This window comes from Callorhinchus milii, unplaced genomic scaffold (assembly GCF_018977255.1).
Source record: "Callorhinchus milii isolate IMCB2004 unplaced genomic scaffold, IMCB_Cmil_1.0 Scaffold3, whole genome shotgun sequence".
Classification (NCBI taxonomy): domain Eukaryota; kingdom Metazoa; phylum Chordata; class Chondrichthyes; order Chimaeriformes; family Callorhinchidae; genus Callorhinchus; species Callorhinchus milii.
The window spans coordinates 41,232,271-41,255,630 of NW_024704744.1; the positions used below are offsets into that span (position 1 = coordinate 41,232,271).

General features: G+C 42.6%; 1 protein-coding gene across 1 annotated transcript; it reads right to left on the minus strand.

Annotated features, from left to right (window-relative positions):
• Nucleotides 1-7,552: 7,552 nt before the first annotated feature.
• On the minus strand, nucleotides 7,553-22,475 carry LOC103188423 (high mobility group nucleosome-binding domain-containing protein 3). Its single transcript, XM_007908419.2, has 6 exons — nucleotides 22,270-22,475; nucleotides 15,577-15,609; nucleotides 15,378-15,401; nucleotides 13,305-13,355; nucleotides 9,875-9,991; nucleotides 7,553-8,487 (listed from the first exon to the last, which is right to left on the minus strand). Exons 1-6 carry the CDS (start codon nucleotides 22,282-22,284, stop codon nucleotides 8,449-8,451), a joined length of 279 nt encoding a protein of 92 aa, XP_007906610.2. The 5' UTR covers nucleotides 22,285-22,475; the 3' UTR covers nucleotides 7,553-8,448.
• Between the last annotated feature and the right edge of the window lie 885 nt (nucleotides 22,476-23,360).

The following is a 23,360-nucleotide window of genomic DNA, read 5'->3' on the forward strand; positions in this document are numbered from 1 at the left end:
AAATGTGAGGGAGGGAGGAAAAGGAGGAGAGCTGAGAGTCAAATTAAACGCCTTGTCCAGGTTAAGCTGCAAGAAATTGAGTATCATCCAGGAATTGATAACTACAAACTTGAGTTTGCACAACAGAGGGGGTGAACAGAAGAATGAGGCTGGAAATCACAGAGATAAGGAGCTGTGAAGGGTGAGGATCTAGAATTTGATCTGCCAGGAGGCTGAGACCCAGGGAAGACTGGCAAGGACAGGATTGTTAGGCATGTGGAGTTTTACGTGGTGGGGAGGGGGGAGGGAGGTGGGAAGGGAGGGAGGAGTTAAGGGTCTGATTAAGTACCAAGGTTGAACACTGGTCGAGTACAAGAGCCTGTTTTGTCCATGTTAAACTCGTGGAGTCCTGTAGCTCAGTGGTTAGAGCACTCGCTTTGCAAGCGAGACCTGGGTTAAATTCCAGGCAGGGTGAAACCTTGGGCAAGTTTCCTTGCTCCACACAGAGCCTAATAATAATCCCTTCAAAACAAAACAATAATAACATTGGTCATTTTCAATCCACGACTGTTTGTGGGACACTGCTGTGCGCAATTGGCTGCCGCGTTTCGCCCACAAATATACAGTCAATTCACTTTACAGTCTATTCTGTGAAGCACTTTTAGACGTCGAGAAGACGTGAAAAGCGCTATATCAAATGCAAGGATTATTATTATTATTATAACTGCAAGAAATTGAAGCCCATCCAGGACTTGATAACTACAGACCTGAGCGGTCCATAGATGAGAGGAAAGACGATCAAGGAGGTTAGAGTGGTTGACAGTGAGATAATACAGGAATTATGTTGTGGGTGAAGCAATCTCTGAGGTCCTGCATAATATCATTACAAATTCCACTGGACTCATTATAGTTCAACAGTGAACAGAAATAGTGCATTCATAATGTGCTGCAGTTTCATTTTTTAAAAAATCGCTTTTCAGGTTTAAATATTTAAATGATTCTCAATCATTATTTAAACTAAAAATTGAGAAACATCAACTCACATCAGCTCCTAAAATTCCTGCTATTTGCAGGGTTCATGAGATTTTGTTTTATGTGTTTGATCCAGAATAGAGATTAAGGCTTATCCTATTTTATTGACTTAGAATGGGGACCATTCCCACTCAACATCTTATGTCATCTGTAGATTTCTCTTGTTTCTTCTCTAGAACATCAAATATTTTATTAAAAATATTTGCAGAAACCAAATGTAATAAAAAAGATAACCAAAAAACAGTTTACCAGTGCAAAGCAATGATAGCAAACCCATTGTCTTGTGTTAAAATAATAATTCTTGCAATGTTCCCGTCAAGGGAACGTGTCAAAGCTCTTCGCAGAATATACTATAAAGTATCATGGCTACATATTTTATAGGTGAATGCAGCAGCCAATATGCACGCAGTAATGTCCCACAAGAGCCATGAGGTAAATGACCAATTTCATATAATACTGTATTATCATAAACCTCACATTTGATATAGTACCTTATAACATCTTTGAACCACCACAAGATTTTAAGGTGAAGTCCAGTGACTGTATACGTAGGCGAATGAAGCAGCCAATTTGCACACAGCAATAACCCACAAACAACCATGAGGTGTGAAGACCAATTTTATCTGGGGGGATTGTTGGCCAAGACACCAGGAAAAACTCCCTTTTCTTTTCAAATAATCCAATGGGATCTTTACCATCCACCCGAACTGGCCTCGGTTTAATGCCTCCAATAACACAGCACACCCTTGCACTGCACTGGAACATCAGCCTATACTATGTGAGTTCCAGTCTTGACATGGGACTTGAACTCAAAACCTTTGTATTCAGAACCAAGAGTGCTACCAACTGAGCTAGATTTTTTTTAAGGATAACATATAACCTGTTGAGAGGGTGTGTCAAGGCTGTTGCTTTCAGCAGTTTCCTTATGCATCAAGACATTGCATCGCAGGATTTCTGGAGCTATTGTTTTCAGTTACAAAGATCCACAAGCAAGCTTCTTTCCCCTGGACTTGAGAGCAACCCCCCTTAATTAATTTTGTCATTAGATTAAACTCGTGCCTTTTTGTCACTGCCTATTATATGATAATAATAAGAAACCTTGCATTTGATATAGCAATGAAACGTTAAACCGAGATCCCATCTGCCTGTTCAGATGGAAGTTAAAGATCCTCTGGCATTATTCGAAAAGAGAAGGTAGTTTCTCCCGGTGCCCTGGCCAACAATCTCCCAAATAAAATTGATCATTCACTTCATGGCTGTTTGTGGGACATTGCTGTGTGCAAACTGGCTGCTGTATTTTGCCCACAAAATACACACTTTACGGTATATCTGTGAAGCACTTTGAGATATCTTGATAACATGATAATACACTATATCAAATGCAATTATTATTATTATTTTACATATAGTGACTATGTATTCTGTTGGCATACTAGTTACCAATCATAAGTTTTCATAATTTTGAAGACCTTTCTCAGGCATTTCTTAAACTTGACACCATTGCTGGTTTTGAAAATAAGCCCTAACATCTCAAGCTTCTCTTTATAGCTGAAACCTCTTAATTTCTAGTACCAGTGGAGTCCTGTAGCTCAGTGGTTAGAGCACTCGCTTTGCAAGTGAGACACCTGGGGTCAATTCAGGGCAGGGCGAAACCTTGGGCAAGTTTCCTTACTCCACACACCTAATAATAATCCCTCCAAAACAAAACAATAATAAATTGGTCATTTTCAATCCACGACTGTTTGTGGGACACTGCTCTGCGCAATTGGCTGCCGCGTTTCGTCCACAAATATACAGTCAATTCACTTTACAGTCTATTCTGTGAAGCGCTTTGAGACGTCGAGAAGACGTGAAAAGCACTATATCAAATGCAAGGGTTATTATTATTATTATCAACTTGGTGAATCTAAGATGCACCTTTTCCTTTGCTTAGTCTGTCGGGGCAAGACATGGCCAGCATTAGATGGAGATGAGACACTTCTCTTGCAAGGTGGAAGGTACAATTAGGGAACAAGCCTCCTGGAGCTTCTCTTGCAAACCTCCAAGCAATTAACAGTCGTAGCAATTGTTTAAAGGTAGTAATGTAATAGATTGGCCTAGCAAGCGTCTCATTCAATAAACAATTGGAGTGGAATTTTATCTTAAAGGCCATTCAGCCTCTTGGATCTGAGCAAACCGAAGAGAACAGAAAAGTAAACAAAAGAGAGAGGTGACCTAAGAGGAGAATAAAGTTACAAAACAAGAGAAAAACAATTTTTTTTAAAAAAATCGTGCGAAGAACTTATGCACTTCAGAAACAAAACTGCAGTTGAGAAAATTTGTTTTCTTTCCTACATCTGCCTTTTCTACAATGTAATGCCTCACACGCAGGTCGAATCCAACACAATGATCCTGTTAGTGCTGCTGACCTTTCACTTTCTGACCTCAGCAATTGTATTCTGTCAAAACTTTTCAGTTCTGGGTTGATGCAGTACAAACAATGCACTGAATGGATTGTGTGCGTTCCTGCAAAGTCTCTGTCTGACCTGATCCTTCTTCTCTGTACTCAATAACTAGTTATCCAAAGAATGGGTTTCTGTTGTTATGCAGTATATGTAATTCTTGCATCCCTTTGCTGTTACCAAATTGTCAGGGAGAAAGAAGCCCCTTCTTTATAACTAGTGTTTTATCTGTTATCACATTGTAGGATAATAGTCCTTGCATTTGCATAGCGGCTTATCACGCTGTTGAGACATCTCAAAGCACTACACAGGATATATTGTAACGTAGTGTGTCTGTATATTTTGTGGACTAATGTATAGCATAAATGTGGAGAATGATTCTGAAAGACAGTGGTTTGTCTTTCCACGCAAGGATAATCATTTGTTAATACAATACAAAATTACATTTGGAAAGCACCTTTCACATCACAAGGACGTCCCAAGGCGCTGAATAGTCAGGGATTAGGACCCGAGCGGTGTGTGGTTGGAATCAGGGAGTGTGGAGCGCAGAGAGGGTAGGAGGGTGGCCAAAGGCACAGTTGAAGAGGAGGGTCTTGAGGCGTGCCTTGAAGGAGGCAAGGGAGGGAACAAGGCGAAGGAAATGTGGGATGGAGTTCCAGAGGATGGAGGCAGATGGTCTGAACACCGATGGTGGGGTCACGTATGATAATAATGTATGCCCTCATTTATTACACATTATGGCTTAACTCAGGCTAATGTATTGTCAATAGAATTCACAAACTCACTATATTCAACTAATTAGAGCTCTGCCCCCCAGATCTCACCTGCACAAAACTCCGTACTCCCGTCACACCAGTCCTTGCCAGACTGCACTGGCTCTCAATTACCGAACAAAGAGATTTCAAGATCCTCTCACTCGTTTTCGAATTCCTTCATGCCCGTGCACTTCCTACCTATCCAACTTGCTAACCCCCCCCCCATTCCCCCACCCGCTGCCTTCTCTCGGCTGGCTCCAGCTTCCTGCCTGTCCCTCGCTCCACCATCAATGCCCGTGCCTTCAACCACTACACCCTGAAACTCTGGAAATCTCTCCTTCAATCCCTCTGCCTTGCCCTCTCCCTCCCCACCTTGAAATCCTGCCTAAAAACCTTTTTTGATCACCTCCCCACTCCCTCTCCTCCTGGCTCAGGTCAGATTCCGCCACTCTCAAGCGCTCCGGGACACTACACTGAAGGGCCCTATATAAATGCAGGTTGTTATTGTATATATGTATCCAAACTGAAAATGAGTGAACACTTTAGAAACTTTAAAAATTAAAACGAGATTATAACAAGAATAATTTACACTTTTACATAGGGTATTTCGCATAGGAAAATGTCTCGAAGCACTTTACAGAGATGGAGTGGAAATGGGGTGCAGCATAGAATGGGTATTTAATTTAAACTACGATTTTTGTTGGATTTCTGGTGTTTTTAAAACAGGAAAGGAGAGTAGGCTTCTTTCTCCACTGTAAATTTTACGAGACAGAGGGAAGGTTGTTTCCGAAAACTGCAGCATGATAACTGAAAGCTCAGCTGTCAACGGTTGGCCAGAGGGGGCCAAGGGGACTGTTGGTGATTGCAGAGGTAGGTGTGGGGCAAGGACTTGAGCAGTTCATGAGCACTGAATGTCACTGTCATTGTCACTGAATATTGCAGCAGTAAAGAAGAAATTGCAATGCTAGTAATCACATTATAATTCATTGTTAAAAACAATTTAGTAAAATAAATGATTTGCCCTTAAAGGAATCAACAGATCAGGTTGTGAAGGTTGATTAAACAAGGAAGAATGTCAACTATACGTGCCATAACACTTCACCTGATGCAGGACATAAACACTTCCAATACTACCAAACATTTCCATTGATACCAAAATAAAAGTAATAGAATATTACAGCACAGAAGGCCTATTGTCCCTGTGCTGGCTTTTTGGAAGAGCTACCCAATCAGTCCCACTCCCCTGCTCTTTTCCCAAATCCTTGCACATTTTTCATCTTCAGGTTCCTATCCAATTCCCTTTTGAAAGTTGTTATTGAATCTGTTTAAACCACCCTTTCAGGCAGCGCATTCCAGACCAAAACAACTCTCTGTGTAAAAAAAAGTTGTCCTCATCTCCCCTCTAGTTCTTTTACCAATTATCTTGAATCTATGTGCCCTGGTTACTGATCCACCTGCCAGCGGAAACATTTTCTCTCGATTTACTTTGTCAAAATCCCTGCTATATAAGTGCAAGTTGCTGACGAGAAGAAAATGCAGACAGGAGCTAGCTTGGTTTTAACATGTCATCTGAAAGTCAGCATCTCTTACTCTGCTTGATTGTAGCAGCAACACAGAACTTCTGTACTGTTGAATCATAGTACTATAACAACAACAAGAAGATTCCATTTATTGAGCGCCTTTCACGTCGGGAGGACGTCCCATGGTGCTGACACCACATTTAGGATTTGTGCTGGAGGCAGCTATGTGATGCTTTAATGTTACCAACACCTTCCTAACCCAGTGTAGAAGATTGCTGAAATTATCTATTTCAGCAGTCTTCTACACTGGGTTGGGGAGGTGTTGGTAACTGTAAAGCATCACATAGCTTTCAGAGAATAATAATCCCTGCATTTGGATTTTACAATATTGGTTCCATATCAGACCTTTGGATCATGGGTTTAATGTCTACATCACTCTATATCGAAAACTCTGGGCAAAAGCAACAAATGTCAAACATGCAGTCACAATACCTTCCAGGTTCAAAACAAATTCAGCAAAGCTATATTCAACAACTAATTATACTTGTATAGCTCTCTTCACATTGGAAAGACGTCCCTATATTCAGTATAGGGTAGATAATCACCTAGATCCTCAAAGTTTTGAATAGCATATTGTCACATAGAAATAAGCCATTCGAAGTCTCTGTGACCCACTCCAATCCTAAGCCCATACCCTGGGCCAATAGAAAAGTGCGGAAATATTTGTGACAATTGCAGGGCCTTTGACATATTCCCGGAGAATTGTGGAGGGTTGATTGGTGCAATTGAGACACATTTTGTGAAACAACCCGGATTAAAACTACAGGCATATTTCCTGAACATGTAGCTATGGTTAAAATACAAAAAATGTTGATCTTAGTAGTACAGCATTTACCAAGAATTGGTTGCAGGAGCTTAGTTTAGGCCACCGAGCGAAGCCTATTTCCTACCCACACCGCTACTGTCATCCCAACCCTCTCCACGCCACACAATTGCGACTGGAGCCGCTCCATCCACAGTAAGTGTCGAGCAAATGGAGCGCAGAGCCTGGGGCCCAGCACTGTGTGTAGGCGGAGAGTTAGGAGCACATCTGTAGCGGAGAAGCCCGTTTGTAACAGATTTTGCGGAAAAAGGTGCAGCCGCACGGTTCAATTGGCTCAACCTATAGATAGGTCTGAATAGCCTCTGGCCATTTTTATCCCTCCAAGACTAAAGGATGGATAAAAAATACTTCTTGAATTATGACGTTGGTCAAGAGAATCGCCAAATTCAGGGACTGCATCAGTGTTCTACTTATTGTTCACTGAGCTCCAAGATTTCATTAGAAAATTTTCTAGTTTTACCAGAAATAAAGTAACAAAAGAAGATTCTAATTACACACAGCTTAGCCAGTCCATTCAGCAGTTAGTAGTCACCCTCTTCTTAATTAACAGCCACGTTTTACAAAGTACAAAGATGCTTAATGTAAAATGTAAAAGGTGACGTCCCCTCACAGAGATTTGAAAGGAGTTTGGGTAACGAAAATGAAAAAAAAGCAAGTGAGAACTTCACCCAGCATTTAGAAATTCTGAAAGACATATAGATGTAAACAAGCTATTTGACTTGCTTTTGAAACCTTCATCTTATTAATCTGAAGGGCAGGAGTGAAGTCCCTGACTGCGTATATTATGTATGATGGATGAAAAGAGTGGGCTTGATTGTGTGAAAGGACTTTCTTGTTCATTCCTTTATTCACTGAACCCAAAGAATACTAAAATTCAATTTCTTCAACCAAAGCAACATTAAATCATTTTATTTTTTTTTAGAAAAAAACATGCACAGTAAATAGGAGAACTAGGTTTATTTCAAATTGGATGTCACAAACCAAAGCAGGCATCAGGTGTCACAGCTATGCACAATTTTTCACTCACCCACATTAACTTTTAGTACAATTCACCACCAAGTTATTGCTATATAAAAACAAAGTTAAAACTTTCAAACTAGGTTGCGATTTTCACATTTTAAAAAAAAAATTCACCTTGAGCACTAAATTCAAAACTTCCAAGCTTAAAAGCTGATGGAATGTGTATCCAATTTTTCCCCCCCTCAAAAGAAAACTTCAATTGTGAAATGGCTCCCTTCGAGCGCTGTCAGAAGTTACAAGTACTAACAACAACAACAACTTGCACTTGTATAGCGCCCTTCACGTCGAAAAGATGTCCCAGGTCGCTGGACAGTCGAGGGTTTTTGGACCCGAGCTGGGAGTTGGGGTCAGGAGGGGTGGCGGGCAGGGGCCTGGGAGGGTGGCCAAAGGCATGGTCGAAGAGGAAGGTCTTTAGCCGGGACTTGAAGGAGGCAAGAGAGGGGGTGAGGTGGAGGGATTGTGGCATAAGAGTGTGGGGGTTAAAGAGTGTGGGGGTGGAGATGCTGAATGCCCAATCGCCAATAGTGGGGTGGGAATTGCAGGGGACCTGAAGCAGGGGACTGCCGAGCAGAGGGAGTGGACAGGCTGATATGGGGTTAGAAAGTCGGAGAGGTAGGGAGGAGCAAGTCTGTGGAGGGCTTTGAAGGTGACCATCTTATTCTGGGGATGCTCAAAAGGTTTCTCCTAACAATGTACATCAGTATATGTAAAGTTTACTACCAGTCCTAAAAATATTTGCATTTACAAAATACTTGATAAAAAATATTTTCAATTGTACAAGAGGTACATAAAATCAACTGAAGATAGTGGCAGGCGTTTCACTTATTCTCGTCAGTTGCAGATTCAGGTTTCGGAGCCTGTAAACAAAAATAGTCCCATTAGATATTGAAGAAACCACTGCAACCCTGTAAAACTATTGCTCAAATTAAAACACACCCACACAAGCACTGCAAAAGTTGCCAGATGGTGCTGGTAAACAGGATTCGCTATCAACCACCCAATATATGTAATTGTTGACTTTCAAGGAAAAATGGGGATCTGCAGAACCACCTGATGAGCATCACTGTCCATATGTTTGTTCATAATAGTCTAACACCTTCCAAATCGCTCCTTTTTAAAAAAACACTATTGACTATTTATGCTCTCACTCTACCCAAACTGACCATATACCTAATAAAAAACATTCAATTCATAATTAGATGTTAACCGGAAACAGTTTTTTAAAAAATTGTATACAACTGGAACTAGAAAATTTCCACTTGGAATTGTTCAGAATGACACTAAACAGTCAATGTAGGTAATGTTTGCAAGACTGGTTTGACTTCATTAAAAAAGGAAATGAAATCTAGGGGGAGTACTTTTTGTTGACAGTTCTTACTAAAAAGAACAACAATATTCTAAAACAATATGCTCCCTGTCATAAACAATCTCACTTTAACCCAACACTCTCTTTCCCCACACCCCCCTCCCCAGGAAGCTTTGATCTTTTTACAATTATCTTAATGGTGTTTTATCAGCGAAGTATTTCCTCAGTAGGAATAATTACCTGTTTTGGTCACAATATTCTCAAGGCTTGCTGCATTATGAAACCAAATTAAAATTTAAAATGATTTACTACTGTGCCTGAATCACTCAACGATTTAAACTAGAATAGACTTAATCTAGAGCACGGTCATACTATGATACCTGTTCCCATAGGTCAGAGTGACACACTTCTGGCTCCAGGAATCCCCATTTGCACAACTCAATTGCTCATTAAGAAACCCCATTAAGATACATTACAAATGTTCCAGACCTCAACACATGGCATATTGCAGTCAATTATATATTTGGAGCAAGATTTAGTACTTCATGTGATTACAAACACTCCTCTAGAAATCAACTGTTGGAAACAGAGAGTTTAACATTGCACACTCTGATAATCTTACCTGCCTAACCACCGACTGGAACCCAACCGTTTAAAAAAAATCAAAAAACATACACAGCACAGCACTCACTGCCTGTTGCTATCCACTGCACACAATAGATACTACCATACCCTTAACTGCCACTGTTTCAATATGCCCTTTCACTGATAGTGAGCTGGATGGAGGGCCTCTAGCTGAAGACACACTAACACACGAGCGAGTGATGTGGATCTGCAACAAGTAGCGAGTAAAAAGATTGATCATGCAATGCAATTGCTAAAACTGGATTTAAAAGCTTCAGTTGCAAGTCACAAGTTGTAATGAACATGTGCTGTACCTCATCAGTTTTGTCACCATTTTCAGCAGGTGCAGGGTCATCACTGCCTGCCTCTGACTTCTCTTCTTTCTTCTTCTTCTTGGCAACTTGATTCTTGACCACTGACTTGACTCCTCTCTACAATGTAAAAGAGACCAGGTTAAACGGGAAATACCTTTATTTCTGTTGCCAGTTTGTGAGAATTTAATGCTGAATAGCTTACCCATCAGGTACGTCACAGTCGTGAACACTTTTTCATTAAGAAATTAAACTCCAAATTTAGAAAGGGGAAACTCTTAAGTTTGTGTCAAACTCATCTACTTTTCAGTTCTGTCCTGAATTATATCAAAAAAATTCGACACCAGGTTGGGAAGGATACCTTAGGTACAACAATAGCTTTCTTTCTAATTTTTTCAAATTCCATATTACAAAAATAGTAACAAGAACTGTGGCATGGGAATTTTGAGAATCTACATGTTCAGCTTGGTTCAGAGCTGTGCAACTCAGCACTTGGCCTCAATCTGACACTTCAGCGCAATGATGGATGAACATATATATATTGCTCCAGGAAAGTGATGCAAGTAGAAGTTTCCTGAAAAGGAATTTACACAATGGCCGTAAAAGAGACTATGCTTGAGCTTTCAATGGGGAGTGCTGTCCTACCAGGGAAAAATAAATACAAATAGGTTCACTCTACTACACAATTTGCTAACATGAATTTTATAATAATAATCCTTGCATTTGATATAGCAGCTTATCACGTAGTTGAGATTCAAAGCGCTTCACAGAATATACTGTATAGTGAATTGACTATGTTTTGTGGGTGAAACAAAGCCTTTGGTCCAGAAATAAATTATTTTGGGAAATATCCAGGGTCACCAACATAAAACAATGAAACCCGTAAAGGTGGCATGTATGGATACTTTTCAGAAATCAATTTTCTTGACATAAATAGGTGAAATAGTTTAAATCGACCCTCAAATGCTATATGTGACCGATGGATAAAATTAAATACCCCACACAAATCCAACATTTCTGCATTCAGGGATTGTTGGAAAGGCACCTAATGCCTGGAAGCCGAGATTCAGTGCTTTTTTTGATGTGACAGAGGTGGGGTCCCTGCCTTGGCTAAGTGTGAGATACAGCAATTTTGGGGTCTTGCTGAGTAATAAAATGTATTGTTGACATGCTGGGTAACTATCTGGCACTACTGAGACATGTAGGTTTACATTTTATATTTTACAAGTCAAAGCCTGACTGAGTAAGGTTAATCACAATACCATAATTTTTTTTAAAAAACAGCTTCTTCACATTAGTAAACTTCATGATCACCATTGCTTTATTAACCCTCATTGGACCCAAAGCAGTGAAGAAATGGGATTTATAACGCTCACGATAGAAAGGGTATGGGGATAAATCAGGCAAATCGATTGAATGACCATCTTGCCACCATAATGGGCCAAATGCCTTCCTTTCGCACTAAATGTCTATGATTCGAACCAGGTTACATCATAGAAAGATACAGAATTACAAAAATATCTAACCAAGTGATCTTTGCTTAAAGGGATAAATTGTAGCATTTACTTTGACTCTGAAGTTAGATTCTCAAACCACTGGAAATCTACCCAGGGTATCAGCCTGGCTCAGTTGGTGGCACTCTCTCCTCCAAGTTAGAAGGTCGTGGGCTCAAGCCCCACATCGAGACTTTGAGCTTAAGAGTCTAGGCTGACACTTCAGTACATTTTTGGCGGTGTGCTACTTGGTCAGTTCCTTAACTTGGGATTTTAAGAGATTTTTTTCAGTGGGGGTGTTGAAGAAAGGAGATTTGGGTTTCTACTGGTACTTCAGCTTTCCCCAGTTACCACACTATCACACCCATAACGCTGTCAAATAAACACCGCAAGGACCGATCACCAGAAACACTTTTAAGCTAAAGCACCCAATGAGTGGCAGCCACTGGTATAAAGTGACAACAGTTGCTGCTTTCTAATAATCGGGTCCTGTCCTAACATTGTGAAAACTCCACAATGCCAACAGCTCATTTCACTGGTTCGCCAATAGGAGCTTCCTCAGTCAGCAACTTAAGACACAACCCTGAAAGATCTCATCTGTTGGGCCCCATAATCTTTTGAGGCCCCATTTCCTTTGATCAAATCGTTGTGTCATCAACTTGAAATCAAAACCATTAACATTAACCGTATTTTTCAGCAATGAAGGTACCAACTTACCTGAGATTTTGGGGGCACCTCGCAAGACTAGATCAATAGCAGAAGCCAAGTGAGCTCATGTAACCCCCAAAAACCATTTACAGCCACAAAAGAAGACAGAATGCTTTTTGCCTGCTTTCAATTTCTCAGTACGTACTTCAATAAAGACAAGGGGGGAGAATGAAGGGAACACAAATTCACAAATGGAAACATGCTACAAGCCAAGCATGTGATAAGTTTTGAGAAGATTTTAGAGTTCTGAATATCTTGTGCTTATCAAGCCAAAATAAATACATCTTTTAATCACAAGAACTTTACAAAACTTGACATTACTTTTGAAATAGGGACAGAACATGCCCATCAATGTGGCGATATCAAGTTTTTTTCTCCTTCAAATAATAAATTGCTAGCAACAAAGCATAAAATTCAGAACATTTAAGTGGTTTTAATAGGAAATTGAATGGGACTCAGGTGAATTTACAACAGGCAATTATAAAATTTATAAAAACTAATGTGAGTTTTACTCTTTATTCAACAAAGACCAGGAGATTGGGAAAGCTACAATTCAGGCAAAACATTAGATCAACAAATCCCAAATTATTTTGCAGCAGAACAAGGAATATTTAATGGACAAACCTGATCTGTCAGCATGATCCCAAGTGGGGCACAACTTTTTTTTGTAAAACAAGAAACACATTTGTGTTTGGTTTTAATTAATTGGGGCATGTATATGCTACCCACAAAGTTAATGTGATATCAGCAGTACTTCCTGGGTTTATTGTACAATATGAAGGAAGCGACATCAGTAGCAACAAGATCTGGAAGTCAGTCTCACTCATTTATTTAATGCGGTGGCTGAGCGTATGAACCCAGATCACACTATGACTGGGCATATAACATATATATATATTATACACACACACACGTGGTATATATGACAGTAGAAGGAATTCAAAAACCAAGGCATTCAAGAGCACATACAGTTAAAACAGTCATAGTGAACACCGTCAAGTCATTGTAACACGCAAAGTGATGGAGCACGTCATTATTCTCTAAGTCAGCTATCAAGTATAGCTGCATAGAGGCAAGTTTGGATTACCATGTAATCATGAATAATATTGGACAACACAAACAATTCAACACCCACTTTATCTGCAATTAATCACAGCCATTTATTGCCAAAAGAACCTGCGAATGTGTGTTGTACACCAATTTTTTTAAAAAAACAGTATCTAAATTCTTACCTTGTTGGGTTTTGCTTTGGGCTCTGCTTTGGGCTTAGCGGAAGGAACTGGCTGTAAACATAGTTTAGAATAGTGAGACTGTGTATACAACAAGCAATTAAAAGTTACAGTATATTTTTAAACAACTTGATGTCCCAAGATCACTTCAGCACCATCATCACAAATGAATATTCAATGGATAACAAGCTTCTGATCCAATTACAACTAAGACAGAAGGCAGCCTGTGAGCTGTTCCTAGCAACTCAAATAGTACTCAGATTACTCACTCCTCCTTCATGCAGGTTATTATCTTCCTTCAGTAAATTTGTATTAGGGATGGAATTGAGTATATACAACATAATTTACATTTACAAGGTGCCTTTCACATCAGGACATCCCAATGCTCTATATACTGCTGTCTGGGAACCCGAAGTTGGGGGGGGGGGGGAAGGAGAATGATAACTAAAAGCACCAGTCGAAGGAGCAAGGCTTGAGGCAGGTTTAATCCATCTAAAAAAATAAAAAGTGGGAAACAAAATATCCTCATTTCTTCCAGCTACTGTACATTGTACTTTTAAGATACTTTTGCAACTCAGAACAATTAAAACAAATGGAAAAATGTGATCTCTGGTACAGTAAGTGTTGAAGATGCAAACTACCTCCCAGCGGGTTCTGCAATGTAGCCATTAGGCTTCCAAAAGGTTGCAAGCTCAAATTAATTCTTATTCTTTGCTCATAGTATTATTATTATTATAGTATTTCCATTATCAATGTCTAAATGTCACAGCAACTCCCACTCCTCCCTCATTTAATGCCCATACATCTCGAGCAGGAGTCGCTGGAAAGCAATCAAAAAGAGTCTGATACCCATAAGAGATAAATTAACTCAGAACAGTAAACTATTTATGAAATGCATCTTAAATGCATTATTTTTTATTTCCCTGCATTTTTAATAAGCTATTTCTATAGTTTGTTTTAATCAATCTACACCAAAACATCCATGGACCCACCAATGTTCTCGTGTTGCTGTGCCCAGGCACAATATATAGTGCTAAAAAAAAAACAACCTGTGCTATGTTGATGCACAACAGAGGGTTTCTCTATACAAACGACAGCCAGACAGACATCCCAAAGCGCTTCACAGGATATACTGTAAAGTGCAATGATTATGGATTTTGTGGCCGTGAACGTGTGTATAAGACGATTTTACTCCTGTGCCTTTTTCCTGTAGTTCTGCTACAGGTATTCAGGTTACAGTTCCTGCTGTCCAAAAGCTTGACAACGTCACACTGCAAAGCAGGACATTTACCCATATACAGAAAGTTGCCACATCCGGAGCTTATTACAGGTTGGATCTTCAAAAATGCATCACCAAGAAAACTGGTTATTTTACACAATGGAACTGCATTATAGTGTGCTTTGTTATAACTCGGGTTTGGTATTGTGCAATTGGAGGGTAGACTCCAACATTTATTTTTTATAAAATGCGCAGAGAGCAACCTGGCTCATTCCAAAATACTGGCGGGCTTTCAGACCACAGCCACAGGAAGCTATCTAACCTCTGCACACATGTTCAGAAGCACTGATCGACAATTGTACCCCTATGTAATAACTGGGTTGTAATGTATTTTGACAGTGGTTTCCAGAGGAGGGTTAGCCTCAAAATTCAATGTAAAAGGTCTTTAAATCCAGTTTTTTTTTAAAAAAAATGCACGTTTCCGGTTCACTGACTAATACAACTGATGCCGAGAAACCATGCTCCAAAATAATACATATCACTGTCAATTTTTTTTCAAACTGTGTGGTATCAGAGTAGGTGATGAAAATACAGGTCAACTGAAATCTGAAGCAAGATCAGGGGTAGTGTTGACCAACATCAAACCACAATGGACTCTACTTCCTGCCTTCCCTCCTCCGATAACATCTCTGCTCCATGTTCACATGCAAGGTGAACCTTTCGGATGGAGCTCCGCTCCCCCTTCCTACTTTATCTTTAAGGTATAGTTTAACTCGCCGCACTTTTCACAACATGATCAGTTTCCCTCCACTTCAAGCAGAGATGAAACCAATTACTGTATTTACAAAACTACTTACTTGTATCCGTCTCGCTCTCAAGACCTGCAAAAAAAATTAAGAGTTATTACCATCCATTGGCAAATTCTTCAACAAGGAGCACCAGCTTACATTGTAAACATTTTTGTGAATTATTAATTTGTTGTCAAGAAACAATAAAAACAGTTATGCTGGAAGCATTAATTCAAAAATGCTATTTTTACAGCTTTAAGATTCTTACCATCCTTTCTCCACTTGCTGCCTCCACTGGTTCCTGAAAGACAACATTGTAATTATGAATCTGAATTCTCTGGATCTACCAAACAGCTGCTTTTTTTAAAAAAGGGGGGAGGGGTGAGGAAGAGAGGGAAAACAAGACAGACACATAGTTTATGATGCTACCAAACTTCGTAGGAGCTGCTACTTAACAAAATTCCTTTTGCTATTGCACCGATTGCTCAGTATTCATTCCACCTTTCCCATTTTAACTATTAAAAGCATGATACAAAATTACAAACATCAGCATATATTTTTTCAAAAAATTCAACTTTTCAAAATAAAACACAAGTCAAAGCAGCAAAATAAATCTGTCCCGATAGCGAACTACAGTAGTTTGCAGTTTATATCAACAAGTAACTGGGTAAACCCCAAAAGTTTGCCTGTTCATAGCGCCACTAATGCCACTTCCTGCGCACTATGTTCAGGTAGTAGTGGAAAGCACCAATGCTGCCTGCGGATAGTACCAGCAACATCAGCGACAACCCCACATTCTGCTATAACGTGATGTCAGATATTGTCCCCAGGCAGAGCCGTGTTATAATACACTGCAGTTAATTTTAAAAATTATAAAATAATTTTGACAAAGCTAAACCTGCAGAAATGCATGAAAGCATGATACAAGTTATCATCACAAACAGCAATCAGTCGCAATTTTTTTTTTAAAAAAGAGAATCCCAGTGAAACTCACACATTAATTGATTACAAAATGGTAAGCCTGCCAAAGGTATTTGAAATACATAACAGACTTTACTATGACTCTCCACCTTAGAGCAAATAGTTGCAATATATTGTAAACAAACACAAAATACTGCAGATGCTGGAAATCTGAAAACAAAAACAGAAGTCGCTGGGAACACTCAGCAGCATCTGTGGAGAAAGGAAAGTGAGTCAACATTTCAGGTCCACGACCCTTTGTCAGAACTGGGACATGTTGGGAGGGAGAGGCCTTTAAGGGCTAACAGAGAGGGGGGAGACAGGACAAGGAAGACAAAAGGGGAAAATGGGGTAGAAGACAGGGGGATGATGGGTTAAAGAGGTATTAATGATGCAAAACAAAGTGGGGGATTGCAACAAAATAGTGGGATAGAGGTGTTAATACTGCAGAACAAAAAGGGGGGAAAAATAACTTGCAACAAAAAAGGCAGATCAAAGAGAGAAAAGGTGTGTCTGGGACCCAGGTGATATGGTCCCAGACGCACCTTTTCACCCCTCACGCTGCTGAAACTCTGGTCCACGCCTTCATCACCTCAAGGCTGGACTATGGGAACTCTCTCCTCGCCGGCCTTCCCGGTACCTCCCTCCACAAGCTGCAGGTCATTCAGAACTCTGCAGCTTGTGTACTGTCCCGCACCAGGCTTCGCGACCACATCACTCCCACCCTCGCTCGCCTCCACTGGCTCCCCATCCCCCAGAGGATCGATTTCAAGATCCTCATCCTCACCTACAAGGCCATTCACGGCCTCGCTCCCTCCTACCTCTCCAACCTACTATCCCCCTACCTACCTGCCCGTACCCTCCGTTCCTCTGGCTCCGGTCTGCTCCACATCCCCCGCCCCAACCGCCCTACCATTGGTGGCCGAGCCTTCAGCCTCTCAGCCCCGAGGCTCTGGAACTCTATCCCCCGGTGCCTTCCCCCTCCTCGCTCCCTCCCTTCCCTCCCCTCACTCTGACCATTTCCCCCCTGCTCGGGTCCTGACCCAACTGTCCAGCGCCTTGGGACGTCCTCCCGAGGTGAAAGGCGCTCAATAAATGGAATCTTGTTGTTGTAATGGTGACCGAAGAGCGGGAGGGGGAAGGTGAGTTGTTATGGTCTAAAATTGTTGAAATCAATATTGAGGCCAGAGGGCTGTAAGGTCCCTAACAGATAAATGAGGTGCTATTCCTCAAGCTTGCGCTGTGGCTCATTGGAACAGCGTAGGATACCGTGGATGGAGAGGTCAGAATGCGAGTGGGAGTTGAAGTGGCAAGAAACCGGAAGCTCAGCGTTGTGTTTGCAGACAGGACGGAGGTGTTCGGCAAATCGGTCACCCAATCTGCGTTCCGTCTTCCCACTGTAGAGACCGCATCGTGAGCAGCGAATGCAGTAAACTACATTGGTGGTAAATCACTGTCTCACTTGAAATCTGTGTTTGGGGCCCTGGACAGTGGAGGTGAAAGGGCAGGTATTGCATCTCCTGCGCTGGCACGGGAAGGTGCCGGGGGGAGGAGAGCAACTACTAGTGCTGATGGAGGAATGAACCGGGGAGTCACGGAGGGAAAGGTCCCTTCGGAATGCCGAAAGGGGAGGGGGAAATATGTTTAGTGGTTGGGTCACGCTGGAGGTGCCAGAAACGGCAGAGAATTATTTTTTGGATGTTGAGGCAGGTGGGGTCAACCAATCGCATTCGGGTCACCCAATCGCGTTCATTCTTTTAAAAAAAAATCGTGAAATTACATCTGAAATTAATTTTTTTTTAAAAAAAGCTACAGAACTTAAATTTAAACACATGCTAGTAGACTGCAAGCAAATTTACAACAAACACGTTCAAAACATATCTACACACGGAGGAACAACGTTTTAGAAATGTGCAGTGTTTTAAACAACAGCCGCAATTGGCAGGCGAGTAAATGAGATCATCTCTGAAATTTTAAAAATAAACAAACTTAAACGATCCACCCCTTCTCTGACTCCAACACCAACCTCTCGCTACTGCCCCAGGGATTCAGTTCCTGCCTTTTCACTTTCAGACTGCATCACTAGTGGCGCTTTTTTTCAAAATCCTGTGCACGCCCTGAAGTGATCAACTGTCACACCACACACACACACACGTAAACAGTGTGAGCAACTCACAACATACACACACGTAAACAGCGTGAGCAACTCACAACACACACACGTAAACAGCGTGAGCAACTAACACACACACACGTAAACAGCGTGAGCAACTCACAACACACACACACGTAAACAGCGTGAGCAACTCACAACACACACACGTAAACAGCGTGAGCAACTCACAACACACACACACGTAAACAGCGTGAGCAACTAACACACACACGTAAACAGCGTGAGCAACTCACAACACACACACGTAAACAGCGTGAGCAACTAACACACACACGTAAACAGCGTGAGCAACTAACACACACACACGTAAACAGCGTGAGCAACTAACACACACACGTAAACAGCGTGAGCAACTAACACACACACACACGTAAACAGCGTGAGCAACTAACACACACACGTAAACAGCGTGAGCAACTCACAACACACACACGTAAACAGCGTGAGCAACTCACAACACACACACGTAAACAGCGTGAGCAACTCACAACACACACACACGTAAACAGCGTGAGCAACTCACAACACACACACACGTAAACAGCGTGAGCAACTCACAACACACACACACGTAAACAGCGTGAGCAACTAACACACACACGTAAACAGCGTGAGCAACTAACACACACACGTAAACAGCGTGAGCAACTAACACACACACGTAAACAGCGTGAGCAACTAACACACACACGTAAACAGCGTGAGCAACTAACACACACACACGTAAACAGCGTGAGCAACTCACAACACACACACGTAAACAGCGTGAGCAACTCACAACACACACACACGTAAATAGCGTGAGCAACTCACAACACACACACACGTAAACAGCGTGAGCAACTAACACACACACGTAAACAGCGTGAGCAACTCACAACACACACACACGTAAACAGCGTGAGCAACTCACAACACACACACACGTAAACAGTGTGAGCAACTCACAACATACACACACGTAAACAGCGTGAGCAACTCACAACACACACACGTAAACAGCGTGAGCAACTCACAACACACACACGTAAACAGCGTGAGCAACTAACACACACACGTAAACAGTGTGAGCAACTCACAACAGAATAAACAGTGTGAGCAACTGACAACATACAAATAGTGTGAGCACCTCACACATGCTCGTACGCATATACACACACAAATAGTGTAAGAAACGCACAACACACAAATAGCAACAGACACCTCTCATTGATGTATAAACATTTGCCACTGGAACCCTCTGTTGCCACCTCTGGGTAACAGGCAATACTCTTGGGGGAAGGGAGGTTAGGTCTGAGCCAAGCGGGAACAGCTCATTTTACCCAGCAGTAGTGAATGTATGTGTGTGTTGCAGTTGGAGGGAGGGCATTGAGCTGATAAACAATTGTCCAGCAGTAGTAAGCGAATGTGTGTGTGTGCGCATGTGTATTTTGTCCACAAAATAGTCAATTCACTTTACGGTATATTCTGTGAAGTGCTTTGAGATGTCTCAGAGATGTGATAAGGCACTATATCAAATGCAAGGATTTTATTATTATATGGGGGGGTCTGATATGATGACAAATTACACCACCAGCTTTACTGAGTATGTTGAGTCTGTAAACATTTGCCCCAGCAGCAAGTGAGTGTTTTGGGTATCAGCCTGGCTCTCACCTCAGAGTCAGAAGGTTATGGGTTCAAGTACTATCATGGGACTTTGAATTCAGTCAAGATTGACACTTCAGTGCAGTGCTGGGGCATTTTGCATCATTATAAGGTGCTAATCTGCAGATCAGAAATTAAACTAATGCCCTTCAGCCCATTAGGTGGACATTAAAGATCCCATTGACACTATTTGACAAGTGAAGGGAGTTTATCCTGGAGTCCTGGCCAACAATACCCCAAATAAAATCAGCTGTTCACTTCATTGGCTGTTTGTAGGACATCACTGTGCACAACCCGGCTACAGTGTTTGCCTGCAGCCAGATACACATTCACTGTGCTACATCCTGCAAAGCTTTTTTTTAAAAAAGAGATGTCCTCTTTACACGATCCCCTCTTCTTTCCCCCACCCCTCCAGAATCCAAGCCCCACCTCGGGTGCAAACCCCTCAACCATCCAGGGTCTTGGGACATCTTCCCGACATGAAGTGCATGACATAATTTGTTGCTGGAAGGTGCTGTACCAAATGCGCGGATTCTTATTGGGCTGATGAACAACTGCCAGCGGGGTTTTGTGTGTATGAGTGAGTGAATGAATCTGGTTACACTTGCCCCAGCAGCAGTGTGTGTGTGTGTGAGTGAGTGAATCTGGTTGCATTTGCCCCAGCAGCAGCGGCGTGTGTGTGTGTGTGAATCTGGTTACACTTGCCCCAGCAGCAGTGTGTGTGAATCTGGTTGCACTTGCCCCAGCAGCAGTGTGTGTGTGAGTGTGTGAATCTGGTTGCCTTTGCCCCAGCAGCAGTGTGTGTGTGTGTGTCAATCTGGTTGCACTTGCAGCATCAGCAGTGTGTGTGTGTGAATCTGGTTGCACTTGCCCCAGCAGCAGTGTGTGTGTGAATCTGGTTGCACTTGCCCCAGCAGCAGTGTGAGTGTGTGAATCTGGTTGCACTTGCCCCAGCAGCAGTGTGAGTGTGTGAATCTGGTTGCACTTGCCCCAGCAGCAGCAGTGTGTGTGTGTGAGTGAGTGTGTGAATCTGGTTGCACTTGCCCCAGCAGCAGCAGTGTGTGTGAGTGTGTGTATCTGGTTGCACTTGCCCCAGCAGCAGCAGTGTGTGTGAGTGAATCTGGTTGCCTTTGCCCCATCAGCAGCAGTGTGTGTGTGAGTGAGTGAATCTGGTTGCCTTTGCCCCAGCAGCAGTGTGTGTGTGAGTGAGTGAGTGTCAGTGCTGGGACACGCCTTGCTGTAGGCGGGGGGGGGGGCGGGGGGGTGATTGACAGGTACATACGGGCTCTGCCTGTTGTCCGGAGGCGGAGGTTAGTATTAAACATGGCCCTTTGGCATCGACAAGAGGGAGGCAGAGAGAGGAGTTAACACCACACGCTCCCTGGTGCCGGGCTCTGCTTTTACATAAAACACAAACCCGCAGTTGCCGCCTTTTTACCCCCAGAACCAAACACCCGATTTTTTTTTAAAAAAATAACATCATTTCTCCCCCCACCACCACCACCCACCGTTACAAATGGCAATGCAATCGATATATGTATATAGATATAGATATCTCTCTACATACATATATATATCTATATAAATGAACCCGGCAGCGAGCAGAGCAGCGGAAGCCTGAAATGAATCCCGCAAAACGAACAAGAGCGAGTGTGGAAGTGAAGGGAAGGAGAGGAGACAGACATCATGGAGGGGGGGAGAGGGAGGGAGAGAGGGGGAGGGAGGGAGGCGCTGGTGCACAGTGAAGCGCTCTCCAAACCCCCATTTTCAAACCACAGACCTCCCCTTCTCTCTCTCCCTCTCTCTCTCCCTCTCCTCTCTTACACACTCACCCCCTCCTTCCCTCCCGTTAAAACTTTGCAGGGAAAAAAACCCACAAATGGCATTCATTTTATACCAATTTTTTTTTTGGGGGGGGGGAATAGTTTTTCCTACCACCTCCCCCCCCCCGCCGACTGCACCGAAAAAAAAAGAAAGCAACTTGTGGTGGTGGTGGGGGTGGGAGTGGGGGTACTGCAATCACCCGATTAATCTAAAAAAAAACTATTTGAACCCCCTCCTCCCCCCCAAAAAAAAACACACACACGCGCCCGCGCGCGCGCGCTTTGAGATGAGAGTTAATGCATTAAAAAAAAGGTATTTTTTCCTCTCCCCCGAGCGGGAGGGGAGGGGGTAACTCACCTTATTTTTCGGCATAGTCACAGGCGGTCGAGTGTGAGTGAGAGAGAGTGAGTGAGTGAGAGTGGCTGTGGCTCGGGCCGGGCCTGGCTCCGGGTGTCTCGCTGTGGCGACTGTTACAAGTTTGAACTCGGGAGAGCGCGGCGCAGATCCCTGTGCGGACACCTTTGCCGACGAGATGGGTCATGTATGCTAATGACATGCGCGGGCCCCCCCCCCACCGGACGCCGGCCTCCCATTGGCCCCGAGCCCCGCCGAGCCCGCCCGCCCGCCCGCGTCCCCCGGCTGCCATTGGAGGACGAGTCGTCAATCAACAGCGGTGACGTGTCCGCTCCAACCCCGGTGCGCTCGGCATTCTGGGAGTTGTAGTTCTCCCCCACACACACTCACTCACTCACTGACTGACTGACTGACAGACGCACCACCATTCGAGGTTTGCAGCGTTTTGTTTTGTTTTGAATAAAAACGCTGCAAACTGCTCACCTGCCAGCAGGCCTGTGGGGGGAGAGATTTGGGTGCATTCGTGGAGAGGCAGCCGATTTGCATATCCAATCCGGCAGTTAGAGGCCACAATACAATTGCCTCATTGGGTATTTTGAATGCACTGTCGCTAAGATCGGGGTTGAAAAAAAGTACAGCCCTCATTAAGCGAGAACTTTGCATAATGTATTGCATGTGTTGTCCTGCTTACGTTAGCGCAGCAACTGGTTTTGAAATTGTGCAGGGCGTTGTGTTAGAGTCAATGGCACTCACAGTTCCTTTGCTGCAATAGCTGTTGTTCAATAATAAAAACGTGGTCTCGTGATCCAGGTGGACATTCACCTCCCTCCAAAAATCCTGATCAACTGGTTGCTCATCTCATTGTGGCTTGCACCATGTTGCTGGCACAAATTAGCTGCTGTGCTCGCCTACAGAATAACAGTCACTTTATTCCTAAATCTCTTGTTTGCGAAGGGTACCAAACTCCATTTTTTAAAAGTTATTTTACAGTAATAACGAAATAGAATAGGGGAAGAGGGTTTACTGTTAAGTGTACTGACTGTATCTTGTAGTTGAACATGCCAGCCAATTTGCCCACAGTAATGTCCCACAAA

What these genes read in the sequence shown, in the direction of transcription:
- LOC103188423 (XM_007908419.2), bottom strand. An exon ending in TGAGAGCGAGACGGATACAA is followed by an intron (nt 13,356 to 15,377) that starts GTAAGTAGTTTT and finishes CTATGTTTACAG; the next exon opens with CCAGTTCCTTCCGCTAAGCC. An exon ending in ATGGTGACAAAACTGATGAG is followed by an intron (nt 8,488 to 9,874) that starts GTACAGCACATG and finishes TTTTGTTTACAG; the next exon opens with GCTCCGAAACCTGAATCTGC.